Consider the following 21,717-nt stretch of genomic DNA (forward strand, 5'->3'; position numbering starts at 1 on the left):
GTTCTAGATTGTAGGTATGACAACCGTGTAATCATGAATTATTATTGACGTTTATGCTTGATGTTCAGCCCATAAAAACATTATGGGTTTCTTTATTTTAAATTAAGTTATTTATCAACTCTGGAAGCAATATCATTGGACAGCATTATACTATTTTAAATCTTTGTATGAGGGTACGGTCTTGGTAGTTATTGTTTAGGTAAATAGAATTATTACAGCTACTTTGGAATATTGTATAATTTGTTCAGAATGGACATTATCAGGGACGAAGATCCGCATGATTTGAGCAAGCGTGGGGGTCGTCTAGATATGAGCCATGGTTTCCTCCACCATATTCGGCGGAATCAGATTGCGAGGTAATTCTGTTCGTTACTGGTCTCAAGGTGATTATTGAGAGTCTCTCGTCTCCTGATCGATTAATGAGAATCGCTAGTCTTCTTTTGGATTCATGAGACGAGTCTCTCGTCTTCTGATCGACTCATGAGACGAGTCTCTAGTCTTCAGATCGATTCATGAGTTGAGTCTAGTCTTCAGATCAAGATACTTTCTAATCGATTCATTCGACGCTCTCTATACTTCTGATCGATTAATGAGTATCTAGTCTTCTGATAGATTAATGAGTCTCTAGTCTTCCGATCGATTGAAGAGTCTCTAGTCTTTTGATCGATTAATGAGTCTATCGTCTTCTGATTGGTTAATGAGATGCGTCTCTAGTCTTCTGATCGATTAAGGAGATGGTTTCAGGATTTTGGGAGAACCTAAATAATAATCATTCGGACTATTCGGACACTAGCTATCTGTGACAATATCAAGCGAACCCTTGATCGCGAACCCTATTGATTTGTTGACGTTTTTTTCCACGTTATTTGTATCATTATATTATAAAGCTGTCCAATACAGCTGGTGTTAAAAGAGGAATAATCTCATTTAGATGACTTTTCTGAATTTGATTTGTAGAGACAGTTATGATAAGGAGGTGAAAAACGCCAAGGAACTCCAGCGAAAGGTCGCTGCCCCTCCAAGACGCCCCCGTCGGCCGGACATTGCGGTCTACAACCCCCGCAGGAGAGGTACCCACACTACTCTTTTTGTTGGTTCATTTGAGTTTATTAGTAACAATGTTATCCTACTAACAAGGCATATGTGGATCTCTAGATGAATCCGAGTCCGGCGGGGGTGTGGAGACCGAGGAGTGGAACGACAGCGGGTCCAGCACAGAGACGGAGACCCCAGGAACCGAACTGTTCTGGCTGGATTACCAGGACGACTGTGGCACCATCACATCCTTCATCGTCCACAAGGTGGGCCCAGCATGCATCTAGCAGTGCAGCCTACTAATATGGGGGTTGTGTAGGTGTTGGCCTTACTTTGATGTCTCTCTCTGTGTGTAGGAGGATAAACCAGATGACGTGGTGAAGCGTGTGGTGGATAAGAACGACCTGGACCCCGCTATGAGGGCCGCGCTCAGGCTCCGGGTTCGAAAAGAAATGGACAAAAGGCGAGACAAGCGCTGAATTGAAGAGTTAGGAGAGTACTTCTTTTAACAAAGGGAAAATGAGCAGTGGAGAATCACTCACACATTCTAAGTTCCTGGTGGCTGTAGTAGGTCACATCAATGACATAAGGACGGCCGTGGTGGACTGAAGTTCAGTGTGCCGCAGGCTGAGCACTAGAAGGAGATTTCACCGTGAGGGGGAGATTTTTAGTATGGACGGCTCCTAGTTAATAAGTTAAGAGCACTTATTAGATACAGCACAGATGGAGGTGGATCGGTTTACTGTTACCTCAGAATATGAGCCGCCTTTCGAGAGACTGCATGTTCAGCTCCATGAGCTGGAAGTCATGGGGTTGACCTTTGGGAAAGACCAGGCGAGTTTTGGAAGCTTTTTTGCTTTGGATTTTGTTGTGTACTTTGTTTTCTAAGATATAGTTACTTTGTCCTGATGGGTTCTCCTTTCCGGAACAGAAAATGTCTATGATTATAGAAATACGACCCATTCACCTGTAAGAACCTCCATGTCTTTATTCATGTGTGCATTTAGTTATAATTCCCTCTTATTTTTTAAGACCTTTTGGAGTAAGTGAATGTTATCTGGTTGTTGCTTTATTATTTGATGCTATGAGTTTCATTGTCTACTTCGTTCTTATTTATTAAATATTGTTGATATATTTTTCTTTACTTGCCTGTTGGTGTTAGTATTGAGTGAATATCAGTCAGTTTATTTATATTGCTCTGTCAGTTTATTTATATTGCTCTGTACCGGGTAGACTTAAATCAGTTAACAAGTATTGCCTTTTAAAGAGAACACAGTATTCAGGAATAAGTTACAACTATGCGTGACAGCATAAAATATGGATAAATCACTTGAATTCAAGGCTCATTCATCCTACAGGAAACAAACCATGTACTCCATATTGTAAACCTTCTGTATTCAATTAATTGAACAAATTAATGGGAGAAGATGCCTGCCCACAACGTATCACTATATCACGAAACCAAGTATCTTGATATTATTTGTTTCCAGCGCTGCTTTATCCATTAGTTTTCCGTGTGAAGCAGTACATCAACTCCAGGCACCAAGCCCAGTACAGGGCTTCAACTGTTCATCCATGCCTAGTCCAGGAGTTCATTTTGACCAAAGACTGACTTGGAACTGTATAAACTCAGTAGATTATTCATCAGACTGTTGAAGGTTTCCACATGTCCTTAGTGCCTGTAAGATAGTGAGGCCCTTTGTGTTTTGCATTTTAGCAGACATGGGGAGCTTAGGCCTGGCCCTGGCGTCTCAGGCTAAATTCCTCAATTTTATGACTGGGCACTATATTTTTCAAAACTAAAGGTTGTAATACCATATAGAAACCATCCCTATATGGAACAAGTTCTGGGGATCTAGAGTCAATAATGGCGAGGCTATTGAAATTTTTGCAAAATAAAAAATCCTTAAAGGGGACCTATTATGCTTTTTCGACTTTTATGACCTAAAAACGTTGTTATAATGATTGATAGTCATATTTAAAACCATACACAGAAAACGATGTAGAGTTTCGGGAAACTCTTCCTCTCATCTGGGCGCTTTCAGCATTCTCTGTCAACGCTCGGTTTCGTCCTTCTCCGCCCCCTCCTGCCAACCCAACTCCGTTGTGATTGGTTACCTTCCTTGAAGCGCGCGCGGGCAGATTTGACCAGGTATATGGGGGTGCGGCATGACTTTTTTCTGTTTCATATATATATTTTTTTTTGGGTGAAGAAAGAGGCTACCTGAAGTACATAGCCTATTTTCATTTATTGGTTTCTAACTCCTATACCGTCTCAGCTACTTTTTACTCTATGCGCAGTGGAACAGTGATAATACAGCGCGGTTCGGTCCTGCACACGCCCGGACTCCCGTTACATCAGCTATCGTCATGATCTCTATAGTAACGCTGATAAACATAACCCACGTTTGCGGGTTAACAGTTCAATAACCAACGCAAAACAATCAAAAATGGCCGATAGCAAGAAAAAAATATATAATTTTGTTTCATAGCCCGTTTTCCTCCTTCCTCTTGTTCAGTTCCACCTGCTCTGAGCGTAGTCTCCACGAAAAGACCGTTGCATTTCAAATACAAAATACATAGGCCTTATTAGGCCACTGCGTGCGATCTGTTTTCGTGGAGTCCGCGTTGGCCATTCATTCATTTGTTCACGGGGCATGGCGGGAGTCGCACGCGGTCACGGTGAATGAATGTTCAATCCAACCATTTCTTCCTCTCTCTCTCTCTATCTCTCTCTTGAATATTCATTAATATTTTTTGCACCAAAACCAAACTCAGAAGGCATTCATTGCTATTTGTGACCAACGCAAAAAACGATGCACTGACAACTTAAAGCAATATAACACGAGTGTGAGTGGGGTTGTTAGTTTATTGGGGGGGGGGGGGGGGTGCCAGAGGATCAGGGTAAGGTCAGGGGGGCGGTTGCTCAAAAAAGGTTGAGAACCACTGATCCCCTCAATATATGTCTCACTAGCCGTACACAATTTCTTCCCTTATTGACATTCAATATACCCTTTATTGCTTGTTATTATGAGTAATAATCACATTTGATCTCCCTGAATGTCTGATGTTATCAGGCAGAGACTAGTGGAGTCCATCAGAATCAAATCAGCTATGGAGACCTGTCCGTCAGAAATGGATGATGCCCACACACACTCTGGGGTACCCCACCAGCGTACCCCCCCAGGAAACCTCAGCTTCCCCCAGTCCACAGCGGACTCTGCAGCTCAGCAGCCAAGCGCAGACCAAAACCTGGAGCAGAACCTCCACGTCTGGGACCGGCTACACTCTGCTGCCTCCACCACCTCCCCCGACAACACAGCAGACGGTGGGCAGCATCTCACTGGGAGGGGAAGGTTGTGTGTAACATTTCATCTTTTTACTGTGTAGTCATTTTCGTATGTATCCCTAAAATCTCTAGGGAATTACATCTAATTTCCCTGTGGAAAACAGCCTCTGTAGTGCATGTGCTATAACAATAATGATGTACAACAAAATATATCCTTTTATGAATATGATTCATTTTACTACTCACAGAGAGAAACGGAGATGGATTCCTCCTCCTCACACACCCCGGGCAGGACCAGCCCCTCACACAAACCCCCCCTGGACTCCACCCCTCCCAATGGCCGCCTACATGTGACCTCCTCATCTTATGCAACAGATGAACCTCCTGACTACAGCGTTGGCCCTTTTAGCTCTCCTTCTTCAGCCAGCTCTCAATCTTCAGCCATCTCTCCATTGGAGACCGGCTGGAAGGAGCGTAGAGGGAATCGTTAATGAGTCCAAGTTGCTGGACCTGTTACACACTTGTCACATTATGCAGAACTCCAGTGACCAACAAATCCATGACTAAAATTCTAAGCAAGATAAAGGTGTAATGGAGATGCTACAACGGACACTCGGGGGAGTGGTCGCGGTGTCCTAACGTGAGGGCCATGTCGGAAAACATGCGTGAGGGCCATGACGGCCTCCATGCTCTTCACCAGAGCCACATACAGATACGTGGCTTATTGGGCAGAACTCCTGAAGCTGCAGCTGCCCAAGAAAGAAACCCTCTATGACATCCAGTTGTGCTATTTGATGCCAGCAATTGAGGCCTACAGAGAGCAGGAGAAGAACCTGGTGTCGATGTTGAGAAGGAAAAACCTGGCAGGTGGAGAGGTGGAGCTGTGTGGGGACGGGCAGTGGGATGGCCCTGGAAACTCCTGCAGATACCAAACCTATGCGTTTATGGATGCTGCCACCAAAGAAATAATCCATTTTGATTTGATGAAGGTAAGGCATTAAACCAACCTCAAAGGTAATAATAATAATAATAATAATAATGAATTTTATTTGTAATGCACTTTATATCGAGCAAACAATCTCAAAGTGCTACATAAGAAAAAAAAAGAAAAGTAAAGTTAAAATTTGGTATATGGTATATGTTTAACCTTCTGGTCAGTAATGTGTTGAGTATCACTGATCTTGCTTCCTCCTCCTAGGGGACCTAAGCAAAGTGGAGCTGGTCCCCACAGACCGACATGTTTCCTTAAGGAAGATAATGGAAGAAGGGTTAGAGGTGCAGGATGGGACAGAAGGCCCCACCAAGGAGCTTGGCATCATGCATGCCTTTGATCCATGGCTGACCACTAAAGGCAAGTACTCCATTACATTATTGTGGTATGGTTTGATCGGTGCCCACCAGTTAGAAGGCCTACTAGAGACAGCACTGAGGTGAGAGATGTATTCACATCAGTAGTACATATATATGTTTAATATTACCGTACAGTCTGCTGTTTTCTTTGGCAGTACAATTCTGCTGCTGTTGAAACTGCTCACAGCCTCAAAGCGTGAGAGCAATGAGGAGCTGTACCCCTGTATCCAGTGGGTCCAACCACATGTGGTGTTGACGCAGCTCATCGAAGGGAGACGCACAGGTAACACGCACACGCACACCCACACGCTTGGACATACTGGACTTAAAACTGTATGTTCGAGATATTAGGTTAAATAAAGGAAGTACAGTAAGTTCATTCTACATAGTTGTTGTGTAGCTAGAATACTGAATGCTACAACAATGCTGAAATAGTTTCCGTTGGTGGTGTAACATCCTGTCAGGAGCTTATCAGACGGGGGAGGTCCGTACTCTAACACATCCGTGGGGTCCATCGCTGGGTGGAGGCGGGGTTGGAGTCCTGCTGCTACCATCAGCCGCTGCCTGTGGTGGCCCAGCGCAGGAAGAGCTGGCTTGAGGAGGACCCCCGGCCTTCAGGGCCCTCCAGGGTCATCCACCACAACCTGTTGCTGGCAGACCTTCAACACATGGTGCTGTTGAGGAACTACGGTATTTATTAGGGATGGGCTATTAATTGAATTACGATCTCGATTTCGATTTTAGCGTCAAACGATCAAAAAACTAATATAATCGTTTGTTTTTTTTATGTTTTATAGAATGACATTATTTTAGATTTGAACATTTTCTTTTTTACCCTTATGTTAATTTTTTTAAGGCCAAATTTCAAAGTTCCCAGTTACAAAGTGTTTTTGGGAGAGACATGCTGAATAAATACATCATGATTTCAAACTCAAAAATAATCGTTTGAATAATCGTGACTTCAATATTGATGAAAATATTTGTGATAATGATTTTTTTCCATAATCGAGCAGCCCTAGTATTTATACATGAGGACTACATCACTCTATGCTCCGTAAATCTTTTGATTTATAAGCCGGTTGGTTGCTGTATGTTCCATGCTTGGGTCGGTTTCACAAATTGTGTTCTCCATTTGTCTTGCTCAGACCTTGAGCTGTTTCCTAAGTCCTTTAAAAGTACTGCCCTAAGCACCTGCATTTCAGCTACCCGTCCATGAAGTGCAGAACCATGCTGGCCATCCTGGACTGGAACCAGGCACTCAGGGAGGGCAGCCAGCAGGACGCCACTGCAGCAGGTCAAACATCCACTATCTGCATGGTGTTCTAGTGTTTGAGAGACCCAGTCATAAGGGCAAGATGGATTTCACTGCACAACCGTAGTTGTTTTTAATATCAGTGTATTTCTATGTGATATAATACTGTTTGTATGTCTGTGTGACTAAACGTGATAAAAAGGTCAACAAATCAGACTTTTTTTTTACACAAGGGAAAATGGTTTACAGGTGTCAGTATTTTCAAAAATGTTCAGTTTTTTTTAATTTAGTAGCAGCTAGTAGTGAGGTTTTAGATGGCATCCAACTGAATCCCTGCCTCTTTTCAACGACTATGGTGGCCTGTACCAGCCAACAATGAATGAAGTGCCAGTAGGTATAACTTTTGTGAATAGCTACATTAGTTTTAATCACTAGGTTGATATGACTGCTCTAGCCTGCAAATAAAACAGTTTAATAAATGAATAGAACCCAGGGTAACTTATGTTGTAGGACATCTTCGAGGTATCGGCCTACTAACGTTTCTCGCTCCCGTCGTCTTATAACATCCATGTTATATGCAAGTAATCTCAATAGCAGTCGGTGTTACAAACCAAATAAGACAAAATTACCTCAAAACATGGATGTGTTAAAGAATGCACACCCACTTATCTAACCGCGACACATATAATTTACAACAGCTCCATCATAACGAGAATAACGAGGGAACTAAGAATGAATAATTTATGGGTCATATAGCCATAGGGATAACACCTTTCTACAACTCATAGTCAAAATCACGTTTGTTCTACAGCCGTTTGTCCGTTCTGGGCTGTAAAAACATGCATGGCAACATGTCGGCCTCCATGGAAGAGGACCCGCTTCATATGTTGCTTATTAGTAAAAAATACTTCCAAATGCTTTCCGCTAAATGCCACTTAATTCCACAATGTTGAATGTTTTTTGCTTACATGTAGTTGTTGACTACTGTCACACTGCACCACCAATAACCTGTACCTACTCCACACCATAGACAACTGTGCCTTTGGTCCTGGAGGTATAGGGCGGGGTTTCCCCAAGATGTGTGTGAAGTGAAAAAATGTCTCAACCGCTACTGGGTTGATGAGTGCAGTGAACTCATCGTTGGAGGCAAAACGTTGCCTCGGTGCCTCGTCTTCATCACATGGTCCCAGCATCGACGGGAGTGCCGCTTTGGTGCAACAGAAGCAATCTACGTTGGTCGGCATGAGTGACATCTGCACCAGGGGGAAGCCGACCGGATCCAAATCAGAGGAGAGCAATTCTAAGTTGCCAATCACAGGCGAGAAAGGTAAACCTGTTTTGGAAAAAAAAAACTCCTTCTACAGCAAAAAAGAATAACATAAAACGGCTAATAAAACGCTTGAGGTGGCGTTTTGAAAAGAGAAAACTTTTTAGTACATGGCATAAAGATAATTATGAGCCTTTGATTGATATCTAGACATTTTTTGCGGAGACACATTCCTGTTCCCCACTTGTATTGGAGTGAACGGAGATATTTACTTCTGGGCCCCTTGAATCGAGGTACTGTCACGTTAAAATTGTACCGGGGGCGAAAATTGTACCGGCCTACGTCATCGTTTGTTTACATCCTGACAACCTGCCCGGCAACAGACGACGCGATGCAGAAAACATGTTTCCAAACGACGAAATAACATAATACAGATAGCGGATCGCTATCTGTATTATGATAGATAGCGATAACACTTGTTTTTACTTTATATTTGTATTGTATTTAATTGTTTAATCGAAACAATAAAAAAAATTGCCCGCGAAACGGGCGATCGCGTCAAAGGACAAATGTTTTGCCCGCGAAACGGGCGATCGCGTCAAATGACGTAGGAGGGTTCTTGAAACATAATACAGATAACGGATCGCTAGATAACACTTGTTTTTACTTTATATTTGTATTGTATTGAATTGTTTAATCGAATTTAGCTAGTAAACTGAGTGTTTTAAGCAGGTTTCATAGTCTAGAATGTTCAAGAACCTTCCTACGTGATTTGACGCGATCGCCCGTTTCGCGGGCAATTTTTTTTATTGTTTCGATTAAACAATTAAATACAATACAAATATAAAGTAAAAACAAGTGTTATCGCTATCTATCATAATACAGATAGCGATCCGCTATCTGTATTATGTTATTTCGTCGTTTGGAAACATGTTTTCTGCATCGCATCGTCTGTTGCCGGGCAGGTTGTCAGGTTGTCAGGATGTAAACAAACGATGACGTAGGCCGGTACAATTTTCGCCCCCGGTACAATTTTAACGTGACAGTACCCGTCCACAACCCGCTTAAACAGCTGCAATACCAGGTTTGGCCGCTGAGCACTGGTGGATGGCGGAAGTATGCACAGTTCCTGGGGACTTGCTTCTGACCCGCTTCTCGTCCCAACTCTGTAGTTCCGCTTCCGTGTATTCTGGCTCAAATAAATAAGGTTCAGGTTCTCTTCCTTCCCTGAAGAAATCCTCCTCGCAGATTAGCTCTAAGTCCTCTGTGATCTTACAACGACTGGGTTATGATGGATGTGGTTCCCAGGTGGTCCAGCCTCCGAGCGGCTCGAGCATCCTCAACTCCCTGAACCGCCCCTGCATGTGACACTGATCCACAGCTTCACGGGGAGATAAGACGTGTTTATGTTTACCCACGCATGGCAATTATCACCTTTTTCTGGGACATATGCATGGCAAGCTGGTAAACTATATGACGCCAGAGCCGTGGACGGTAGGAGAGACGGGACCGCCCGCCGTGTTCCTTCAGCTGGTCTGATGGGACCGGTATCGGCCCGGTTCACATCTGGTAGCGCGTCTTAGGCGATCGACACACGTGGACACCGTGTGTCGGTGCACACGGGGCCTCGGAACGTGACCACTTGTGATCAGATAATTTCCCTGGCTATATGCAAATAAACTCGTAGGCCTACATCATTTCCATTCGCGTAGACCAAACGTTATAGGAATTTTGGCTAGTTTAAGACAAATGGTTATCTGTGTGCATTGCAAACCTCATATAGTCCAATAACCGATTCATTTAAAAAACAACTGTCGATAACGTTCTTATAAAACACAAGAATGTGGCTCTCTAATGAATGGTTCATGTCAACCTAACTATGGTATGGTATCCTGTCCATTTAGGCCATCACTAGGGTTGTACGTTACTTTAATGTGGTAGGCCTACTCTGCAAGCCATTTACAACAGGACATTTTAGATGAAACGTACAAAATACGGTTACGTTCGTGGAATTGATACGAATCTGCTGACGTGAACTCCACGCTACAACTGAATGATCTGGGAAAGCGTGAACAAGCATGTCACATAGATAGCTCATAACATCAGGCCCCACTGCAAGAGGGTCCATCCGGGCCCCACTGCACTAGGGACAAAGCGGGTCCCACTGCAAATGGTCCAAATGGCATAGGGATCGATGCTACTTTCCACGGGCTTCCCTTCTGCGTTCCCGCCCTTGTCCCCACCAGGTGTCCTCGTTGCGCTTCTGTTGCAATCTACGACTGTTGTCACCCAGTCTGAGATGTTCGTTCTTTGCTGAAGCGTTGTGAGCCAAGTCAGCTGCATTACCTTCATGTATGTTATCACATAGGGTTGTCCTAATCATCGGAAGGCCCCCTACCCAGCTGACATGCTCCGGTGGAACCTAACCCTAACCCCATGTGTTGCCTAACCCTAATCCCATGTGTTACCTAACCCTTACCCCATGTGTTACCTAACCCCATGTGTGACCTAACCCTTACCCCATGTGTTACCTTACCCTATGTTTTACCTTACCCTAACCCCATGTTACCTAACCCTATGTGTTACCCGCTTGAACCTAACCCCATGTGTTACCCAGAACACATTCTGTGTGGACACATCCACATCGACAACAATGCGGCCCAGACCCCCCCACCATGTGGTCCCAGTGGCCCAGACCCCCCCACCATGTAGTCCCAGTGGCCCAGACCCCCCCACCATGTAGTCCCAGTGGCCCAGACCCCCCCACCATGTGGTCCCAGTGGCCCAGACCCCCCCACCATGTGGTCCCAGTGGCCCAGACCCCCCCACCATGTAGTCCCAGTGGCCCAGACCCCCCCACCATGTAGTCCCAGTGGCCCAGACCCCCCCACCATGTGGTCCCAGACCCCCCCACCATGTGGTCCCAGTGGCCCAGACCCCCCCACCATGTAGTCCCAGTGGCCCAGACCCCCCCACCATGTGGTCCCAGTGGCCCAGACCCCAGACACCCTCCCCAGTTGGTTTGAGTGGCCCAGAGCTCCACGCCCCTGGGCACAGTCCCACCTGTTCTCCGTTAGTCTTCTAACAGACAGATGTCAGTAGCAGGGGCTAAAAGGCTTTCTGACATATCCCGGGGGTGTTTGATTGTGTGCAACCATCCAGACAAACGTCCTGTGCAAGTTCTCAGCCTGATTACTATTCGGATAGCATAGGGAATGGGATACATCAGTATTCACAGTAGACAACGAACTAAACCGAATTTGGCCTAAATTAACGTTAGCGGTTAATGGCCTGGTCTCCTCCCACTCCTGCATTGTCTGCACTCATCAGATAGAGCATTAGTTATTTTATGAGCAGTAATACAGGAAGCGTGCCTGCACATTCCCATCAGCAACATGGTCCCCATTTGGCGGCTCTCCAGATAATCACTCCTTTCTCCTTCCATTATTCACGTTTTGTTATGTACTGTAATTCATGGTATAAAGGAGTCTTGAAGGGGCTACTGGACCACCATACTACTCTGCACTTTATTAATTCAGTTTTAAAAAAGTTACTCAACCCAAGCGCGGTCCCAGGGGGCATGTCCCAACTTATTTAACGCGTCAATCAAAAATTAACAGAAAATGGTTTGTTTTGACTATGCATTGTCTTTTTATTGTACACATTTCTGATATCCTAGGGTTATTGACTACATTACAAAAAGTAATTTTCCGGTTCTTTCAGGGAAGTAGGTCAAAACATTGTCAGGCTTTGGTGGGAGGAAAGCGAAAAACATTTGCTTCCATTATTTATATATCAAAAGCATAAGTTGTTACTGTGCCTCATCACCCTTATTCAACTGGAGTGACCTTGTAGACTTTTCAGTTCCCCAGGGACAATCCTCATCACCTTATCTTCTACACCACTTTGTTTAGTCTGATGCACAACTCTCTTAGTTTGTCCCGGGAATTTAGCTTGACACCTATTACATTAGCCTACACAGGCATGGTGAAAAAGATCACTTCTTAGAACAATTTATCCCATCACTAACAGAACACAACAGCAGCCATCCTCCTATTGTCAGGGTTCCTACAGCCCATGCTGTATGGTGTCGGCCGATTCTTCAGACATAAGTAGACCACCAGTGCCATTTAAAGAGATGAACCCCGACCACGAAGGAGAAACTTGTGAATGAGCGTGCCCATTCAAGGCTTTGGAGATGGGAGTTGCAACCCAAGATAACCCGCCACCATCACAAGGCCTAAATATAGTTGTCCAGAGACAACTGGTGGGGAGAATATGGACAGCTGGTCTAGTGAAAGTTGTGTCAGGCTTCACCTTTTGATGATTTTACACAAGTAAAGCCACTATTTAGAGACTATAAAACAGATAATTAGGATGACCTCATGATCGCATTGCCAGATCCACCCTTGAATGAAGGTTTAAGAATGAATACCATATACTCAACAGCTGCTCATTGCCATCATTCAGAAGGTTTGGTTTTCAGTTCTGTGAACTGTTAAGATTAGCCTTTCGAGGGAGAATTGATCTCCTTTGACGCACCCCGGAGGGGAACTCCTGGAAAAGGTAGGACATGGAAATAAGGAATAGCAGGATCTCCAGAAATCTTGGACTGTTCTATTTTTACAGAACGCACATGACAGAAGTTATGAGCAGGAATAACAAACCAGGACCATAAATCCATGGTTCATATTTGCTTGCTCATGTTTAATCTGGGTGCAGCTGTATTGGCTGTAATGTTACTTTATTATTGTGCTGCATACTTCCTCAGGGCCTCAAGAGACTCAATCCTCCTGGTTTAGTTCAGACCTTGTGTTTCTCAATCATATCAGCAGGTGGAACATGCTGTAGGTCCTTAATTAGTGATTTACCATACTAACCACATTCTAAGGCGAAAGATTAATATTAGCCTTTGTTTCACTGACTTCCTCCACAGATGGGAGTCATGTTCCCTAATTAGTTTAGTCTCCAATAACCAATTTCCAATGAATGGTTAAATTCCTTCAGTGAAAATGGCCATGAGGCGCATGAGGCATGATCCCAGGCAGGTGGTGGGGGGTGTCAGGGCCACTGGCCCCATGAGCTCATTGGCTGAAGTGCTCCAGCCCAAAAAGAAAAAAGGTCAACCCTAACCCTGCTGGTCATTATAACAGTTGGTAGTGGGGGAGGGGGGAGTGGTCCGTCCATGACCCCAGTCATTATAGACCTGCTGGAGATGAGATTCACAATATCTGTTACAATTACTTATAGCCATATGTGCCGTCATAGATATAAATTATGATTGAAAAATACATCAATGTTCAGAGCTATGTACATCTATGGAACTAGTTTCCTAAATACCTAATGTTTTAACAGCCTACATTTTCCCAGTTGTTTAGGAACTGAAAGGACATTATCCAAACACCCCAAATTGTTATGATGTAGCAATGCTTTATGAAATAAAAGGTCAAAACGATTGAAATGAAAGTAGCAGTTTATTACATACAGGACATAATGGACTGTACGCAAATCTCTAGACATGAAGCACATTGTAAGGTTAAGCTACCTGCTCCTCTGAGTCGGACGCATGTTGATAAGAGGTTCAGCAAATGGAGGGGATAGAGGAAATAGAAAAGGCACTCGTGCACTTGCTGTAGCCAATGGGACGATCTCTGAATGGTTCAAGCCAAAACACTAAAACCACCTTCCTGCATGAGTGAGGGCTGTGTAAACAAGGCTGGTTTCTCTGTACAACACCAGCCAAATGTTAGCCAATCACAGAGCAGATCCGAGAGGGGCCAGTAATAACCTACAGGCCTTTTGTGTGACTCCTTCAAAAATAAAAAACCTGCACAAATATCAAAATGATCCGGTCCCCCCCCCACCCGTACATGTAGACGGTGGCATACCAAAGCTTTCTGTAGGACACTTTGGAACCACTACGTTTGAGTTTAAAAGTTGTCGTGACAACAGCAGATAATTGATCCTTGATTGTTTAAAAGCTACCATCTGAGAGCTTGGCTTCTCTGTATCCACACCAAGCTCCAGACCCTAAATAAATACTAAACACTAGGTGGTGGATGAGACGGGCTTCTGCAGAGGAACGCCAACCACCGATATGTGCAAGGAAGAAAATATATAAATCAATGCCCTTGCAAACTTGGGAGTTGTAACAACTTTTTTATAAAAAGTCGTGTCAAGGATAATGCATCTGATTTACTAGTTTCCTCACCAAATCAAGTAGAGCAAATGCCTCCATCAGACCACAGCAGTGGCATAGCAGCTTCTGATTTTTCTGTATTACATCAGAAAACCGCAGTGGTCTCGATGGGGCGTCTGCGGCGACGCTCGCTAGGAGCTCAGCAACCGAGGCCTCCTGTGCTCAACAATGCATAGCATAGTTCCCGTTGTCATTAAATTAACAAAAACCGGAGCCAGCCTTACTTCCATGGTGCTCTTCAGGCATCCTCCACGATGTGAGAGGTCGGGGGGGGGGGGGGGGGGGGGGGCTGAACAGCCAAGATAAAATAACTGCCAGGAGGAATGCTCATAAAGACTATGCACGGCATCTCAACTTTAAGGTAAGCCAAGTTGAGATGCCCATAGTACCCCTTACACGAGTAGCACCAGTTTAAAACCAATATAAATACCGAAAGGAGGTACGTACATAGAATCCACCACAAGGGACAGACGCTATGCAGGGGAAGACCGCCTCAACTACTGGATGCCAACACTGTGGCCCCTCTTCTTCGAAGGAGCGTTTAACTGGGAGGCTTGGGAGTGGGGAGTGGGGAGTGTGCAGTGGGAGGGGAGCAGCGATGCACTGCATGTTTCATCTGCAACTGTTCTGACATTACTGACGCACATCTCCTAGGGTCAAGAGCGACAGTACCGACAGCTAAAGAGAAGAAGACCGAGAAGAACTAAACAAGAGCGGAAAGCGTGAGGGAGGAGGCTAATGCTGCCATAATGAAGTGAGGGCCTGTCCCCCTGGGTCTTGGAGGCTTCTCTGTAGTATACACCAACAAGCCTGGGGGGAAAAGCTTGACACGGTTTAGTATTTTAGTTTTTTTGGAACCTCCCATGGGAAGGAGTCTCGGCCAAAGTGGCCATAGGCTGCGGTCCTCTGATACATGGGCTTCTTCAGATCCAGCTCCCTGGAATACATAACCAACACATTTAGCAGCAGTCAGCACCAGCGTGCGTGCACACACTCAATCCACTCACGCACCCAATGGGACACTTACCAACGTGCTGATTTCCACTTGCAGATGGAAGCCAAAACCTTGCATTCAATCTTTTACTTAAAAAATAAATAAAATGCCAAATAAAAAGGAAACCCTCAGACACCCCTGGCATGTAACTTCCACTCCTAAAACCCAACCTTTGATCTATTCTTTAACCAGATCCTATTCATCAATGCATGTGCGAGGGAGATCTCAGGAGGTAGACGCAAGGCACCCCGTGTCTCCAGGAGGAGTGAATTACCTGACGATGACCCCAGGCCGCAGGTCAAAGTTCTTCTTCACCACGTCGAGCAGCTCTCGCTCGCTCTTTTTGGATGTCCCGTAGTGGAAGATGGAGATGGAGAGGGGATGGGCCACTCCGATGGCATAGGCAACCTGATCAAGCCAGCGGGACAGACCATGTCACAAGCATTAGGGGGACGCTCTCAGAATCACAACATGAAGGTCAAGACAAGGTGAGGAGGCGGAGGACTACCTGCACCAGGACTCTGCGACAGAGCTCCGCCTTGACCAGGGACTTGGCCACCCATCGGGCCGCATACGCTGCCGAGCGGTCCACCTTGGTGTAGTCCTTTCCAGAGAAGGCCCCCCCGCCGTGGGCCCCCCAGCCCCCATAGGTGTCCACGATGATCTTACGGCCCGTCAGGCCGGCGTCACCCTGAATAAAAAGGAACCGGTGATCAAACCATTCAACCTTACCATTCCATCATGGATTCATTCCCACCAACACGAGTAAGCGAGTTTACCTGCGGGCCCCCGATGACGAAGCGGCCGCTGGGCTGCAGGTGGTAAATGGTGTCGTCGTCCAGGTATTTGCAGGGAACCACTGCCTTGACCACCTTCTCCTTAAGGGCTTCCCTCATCTCGTCCAGGTAGATGTCCTCGTCGTGCTGCACGGAGACCACCACTGTGTGCACGCGCACCGGGAGCATGGCGCCCCGGTCCTGCCGGTACTGGACCGTCACCTGAAGACGGACGCGTTAGACACGCTGCATTCTGCTCATCGCTGAACCCGGGTCACATTGTGTTTCAAGGCTGTAGTTGATACCCGCTTTATTTAGCCCTATGCATGCCATCCCTTGCAGCGACGGTCCTAAATAGACAGAGACCTCCTCCGTCCTCACCTGGGTCTTGGAATCGGGCCGGAGCCAGGGCAGGGTCCCGTCGCGCCTCAGCTCGGCCAGCTTGGCGTTGAGCTTGTGGGCCAGGACGATGGTGAGGGGCATGCACTCCTCCGTCTCGTCCGTGGCGTAGCCAAACATCAGCCCCTGCACAGAGAACGAGAGCGTCGGTTTCGGATAACCAGCCTATAACCCCGCTGCTGCGGAGCCCCATAGCCACCGGCCGCCCATAACCCCGCTGCCGCTGAGCCCGGGACCCACCTGGTCCCCTGCGCCGATGTCCTCCTCATTGCGGTCGATGTGAACCCCCTGGGCAATGTCCGGAGACTGCTGCTCCAACGCCACCAGAACATTGCAGGTCTTGTAGTCGAAGCCTTTGAGTGGGCACAGAGACATTTAAAATAAAGGAAACCTATACAGAAAATGACTGAGAAAAAAATAGACGTAGTCAAGTGCTGCACCCTTGGAGGAATCGTCGTATCCGATGTGGCGGATGGTGTCCCGCACCACCTTTTGGTAGTCTACGGTGGCCCGTGAAGTCACCTCCCCCGCCAGCAGGATCATCCCCGTCTTGGCAACCGTTTCTAATGGTGATGAGGATGAAAGTTTACAGCCAGAATAATCAATGTTTGAGTCACTGACGCCTCAAGGAAAGCAACTTGCAAATAGTTGTACAACATGCACACCGGTCGAGGTCACGGTCCGAGCACATAGACTCGTCAGTCAAAACACATCCGAGGTCGACTTTAAAAGATTACTGATAATACTGTAATACTGTTAAAAACTTTTTTGCAACACAAGCGCTTAATCATCAGTAGGGCTGTCTAGTTCAGGTCAGGCGATATTCACTTGTTCTCATTGGTCGGACAGCGTGTTCCTTTTAGATATCAGGCGGGGAGGGGGGGAGAAATGAGGACAAATGCATTTCATCGTTCCAAGGGTGCGTGCATGACGTCACACGCCATCCGTTACACTGAACACGTAACAGAACCCAGCATCGCTCGTAGCTCGTCTGGTGAGACGCGCTTTCAAGACTGAAGCACTGCCGTAACACAGCTGGATTCGGACCTTCGGACTACCTTCTACTCGCGTTATATTCAGGCATGCATGTAAAGTAGAGCATAACGTGCATTGTTTTTATTATGATTTTTCGAAAAGATTCACTTTGCTCGACTAAAACCCTGATCATCATATTCATGCGTTGATTAGGAATGTAGCACTGAGATTTCTGCAGGATGAAAGGTCATAATGAACTAGAAATACAAGTATGCCCCTCCCAGGCCCGGTGATCCGCTCAGACGGGGTGACAGGTGTGGGTGATTGAAGAGAAGGGTCTAGAATGACCGACAGTGACTCCCATCTCCCTCTCCCTCCCCTTGCATTTATGCTGAACATTTAAGGCAGATTGCCAAACTGTTCTCTGCTGTTCTCTGCAGTGTGTGGGGAGTGTGGGGAACATTGACACTTGCATTGACATATTGGGTGCTTATAGGAGCATTTCTTCATAAGAGCATAAAATCGTATAGGTTGGGTATGGAATTCGCTTTTTTGGCCATTTTTGCAAAATTACTTGAAATCCTTATCATAACCCACTTACAGCCACTGAGTAAGAAGTACTGAAATGAAAATTAAACAAGTCAATCATCTGTGGAACGGGCAGGGCTCGAAAAACTCCAGCCAATGACTTCCAGAGCCACCGAGTTGCATTGGACAGTAAGTACGTCAATCAAACGGTCTCACTGCACTCCCCCCTCCCCCGCGCAACCCGTTCGTGCACGTACTCAAAGCTCGTGACCCAGAGCAAGCTTCTGTTTGTTGTTATCCTGCGGTAGCTACTGGAGCTAGCTAACTAGCTAATGGCTCGCTCTCGCGCATCTGTGTTCACTCGTGCATGATTGCGCGTCCATGTACTTGGAATGGGTGGAGTAAGAGTCAGCGTTGAAGGAGAGGGGGTAGGACCATTTGAATTGTTTATTTTCAAAATCTGCTGCCGTTTCGCAAATCCCATACCCAACCTTTAACGGAGTAATAATGTTATGTAGCACATAATTTGGATAAGATATCAGCATCAGTGAATCCCTACTTACCACAAGCGACTTTGGCATCTGGGTCTTGCTTGAGATGAGCATCTAGGACTGCATCACTGATCTGATCACAGATTTTGTCTGGAAAATATAGAGACAGGGTTAGTGTTACTGGTAACCAAATAAACAATGTCGAGATAACTGGTTGCCATGGTCATATTCTTCCTGACAAACTCAACATCCAAGCTCATCCATATTCTGTCCGCTCTGTTTTCACTGTCAGCAGAAAGAACCGGAGAACATATCAGAGGACCAAGAAGTCAGATCTTCTGGACTTAGCTGCTCTGACAGCAATTCTAGAGTCTTGGGTAAGGAGTGGCTGCCTCTGCGTCCCGCAAGAGATGAAAAAAGTGCAACTATGGCCATTTGATGTAGAACTACATTTATTACCAGATAACTCCTCAGACTCGCTGCATAACCCTACCGTGAACACGGACATCTCTAAACAGCCAATTTTCTAGTACCAAGTTATCCAAGATAATTAATTTCAGAGCGCAGGAACGAACGTCAATCATTGCGTAAGGGGTTTAGCCCGCGAGTACGCCGGGTGGGAGGGGCCCCTGAGCACGCCTGGTGGGAGGGCCCGAGATCCTGCAGTCGCCATTTCATCAGACTCACGTGTGCCGAAGCTATATAACAACGGATCCCATGGTTATCCAATTGACACACAAATAGCGGTCCGAGTCAAAGCAAGCATGCATTTCCGCATTGACACCGCGTACATGTTAAGGATTATGATAACGCAGTTTTATTATTCGAGTCCGCCGGTCTTATAGAAGCCATGTGGTCCGCGGGGCGTTTCTGGACCAGCGTACACATGGCTTACAGTGCCCCCGCATCACGTATTAAACACTTCTGTTCATAACGACACAAAAGACATGCGTTATAAGAACATTTCCGGTAGCCTCGCCGTTAGGACCCCCATACCCCGGGACGGGAGCGCGCGGCGGGTGCGTTAGCTCCACGCGCTAATGGTAGCTCAGAGCGCCTGATCCAACACGTTAAGATTGATTGAATGATTTATTTATTTAAACTCGAAAAAAGAGCGTCGCTGTTCAGAAATGACCATAATAAACTTTGATTAAGATCTCCTTGAATGAAACATCGGCGATCTGGAGGAGTTGGACCAACAGAGAGGTCTGTCTGACAGGACTTACCGGGATGTCCTTCTCCGACCGACTCCGAGGTGAACAAGAAGCAGTCCTCCTCGATCAGGGAGTTGTGGAACCCGTTCATCTGACCGTTCATCATCGCTTACTGATGTCCCGAACCGTACTAATGGTATATAACGCGTGAATATTGGGGGGAAAGTGCGCTATGGGGATGTCCTGTCCTTCTGGAACCGACCTATCACCGTGCAAAGACGCATATACAGCAGCCTCATGGCGCAGCGCGATGGGTATTTATCCACCCAGTCTGACGTCACGCCGGGGCGATACCATTAGACACACGAAGGGGGGTGGCATATGCGTACAGCCAGGCTGATCTGAGTGAGCCCATGTGCCCTCCAAAACAGTTACTGATGCTGCGTGTGCTAAGTGAACCTGTTCATCGTCCTATCTGTGTGTAACACCCCATACTTAACTCAGGGACCTTCTGAGTTCTGGGCTGTTGACAATGTTGCCCAGTGAATCACCACCACTGGGCTCAGCTCACCATTAAAGAGCCGAATGTCGTCCTATTCGTGTTATTATCGGGGGTTTTCTGCCCGTTCAGTGTGATATGAGTTGAGTGGTAGTTGTGTCTTTGTTCTGCGATATACTGAGTAGCTTTCAAAGGGATACAGCGATATATATTTTACTCTATCTCTGTTCGTGTGGGGGATGACACAATTTTGAATAACTTTGCAAAGATGTCTACTTTGTTCCGAATAGTCGATTATTCAAAACAAGTGTCGGAAACAACAATGAAATGCCAGTTTGTCCTCAAACAAAAAGGTTTGAGGACAAGGTCCGTTTGTCCGACTTTTCAAAATGCCGAATAGGCCAAGGCACAATTCCACATGTGTGTGATTATGAAACCAAAGATAAAAGACGATGTAGGCTAAGTTCCAGCAGTGCACTTCACCAAGCCAGACTGTTGCTGTGGGCTTGAACGGGCACAAGAGGTGAATTTATGAAGCGCACGTTATACAAGGCTGGTGCACTCACACTAGGCCATCTGGCCGTGGCCGTTGGCCGTTTTCACACCTAACCGTGCTCAAATGGCCCCATTGTTCTCTGGCCTGCACTCACACTAGGCCATCTGGCCGTGGCCGTTGGCCGTCGCAACTGTGGCCTGGCCACGGTAGGCTCTTGTACATACGTCATCACGTCGTAAGTAACACGTCATCACCGAGCGTCCGCTGCATGGACCATAATAAAGTCTGCCGCCAGTCAGAGTTCTAACAACAATGGAAACAACACAGAGAACACAGTTCGCACTTTGCTGAGTCTGTTGCTTATTTGGATATATGTTTACCGTTTAATGGGAAAGAAGGCTCGTCGCCTTTATTATGTCCGTGGTCGTCGCATGGACTATACGTCATCCAGCTGAGGTTGCGTAGCCGTGCGTGTGCGCGTGTCGGCTCATTAGCGTCTGTACCGTAGCGGCCCGGGCCGTAGCAGCACACCTCTCCCAAGTGGCCAAATTGGCCTGGCCTGGCCAGACTGGCCACACTCCCACTGGTAGATTTGAGCACGGTTAGGTGTGAAAACGGCCACGGCCAGATGGCCTAGTGTGAGTGCACCCTTATTAATACTTTTCCTGTAAAGAAGTCAAACGGTGAGTGAAAAACAAATACAAATGTTATCTTTAGTAGCTGTGTGTGGGCCTATATGTGTTGTTTACTGTGTTTACAGTGGGCTTTTAGCCTAAATAATTTCGCTGGTATTGATTTAGTCCAACTTATACCTCATACCGTGTACTTAGTCAAGTATGTGTGTGTGTGTGTGTTGAGAATTAGACCTACGCTCTCTGTCCATGGGGCTGAAACACTGTGTCGAAATGAAGTGAAGCGTTGTCACTTTGCTCTCCAATATTCATCGTGAACGTGATATGTAGGCCTATGTTGTATTTTGGAGAGAGAGGGCGAAAGAGCGAGAGCGTGAGCGA

The 21,717-nt window shown here is 46.2% G+C and overlaps 2 protein-coding genes across 2 annotated transcripts; one reads left to right on the forward strand and one right to left on the reverse strand.

Moving 5' to 3' along the window:
* The first annotated feature begins 142 nt into the window (after positions 1-142).
* On the forward strand, positions 143-2,179 carry c6h2orf68 (chromosome 6 C2orf68 homolog). The gene is made up of 4 exons (XM_030358195.1): positions 143-356; positions 958-1,070; positions 1,156-1,301; positions 1,392-2,179. The coding sequence occupies exons 1-4, from the start codon at positions 250-252 to the stop codon at positions 1,512-1,514; spliced, it is 489 nt and encodes a 162-aa protein (XP_030214055.1). The 5' UTR covers positions 143-249; the 3' UTR covers positions 1,515-2,179.
* An 11,469-nt stretch (positions 2,180-13,648) lies between these two features.
* Positions 13,649-20,044, reverse strand: mat2ab (methionine adenosyltransferase 2Ab). The gene is made up of 9 exons (XM_030358852.1): positions 19,782-20,044; positions 18,628-18,705; positions 17,002-17,124; positions 16,802-16,914; positions 16,544-16,687; positions 16,166-16,384; positions 15,895-16,077; positions 15,661-15,794; positions 13,649-15,329 (listed from the first exon to the last, which is right to left on the reverse strand). Exons 1-9 carry the CDS (start codon positions 19,873-19,875, stop codon positions 15,227-15,229), a joined length of 1,191 nt encoding a protein of 396 aa, XP_030214712.1. The 5' UTR covers positions 19,876-20,044; the 3' UTR covers positions 13,649-15,226.
* Positions 20,045-21,717: the final 1,673 nt, after the last annotated feature.

This window comes from Gadus morhua, chromosome 6, assembly GCF_902167405.1.
Source record: "Gadus morhua chromosome 6, gadMor3.0, whole genome shotgun sequence".
NCBI lineage: Eukaryota > Metazoa > Chordata > Actinopteri > Gadiformes > Gadidae > Gadus > Gadus morhua.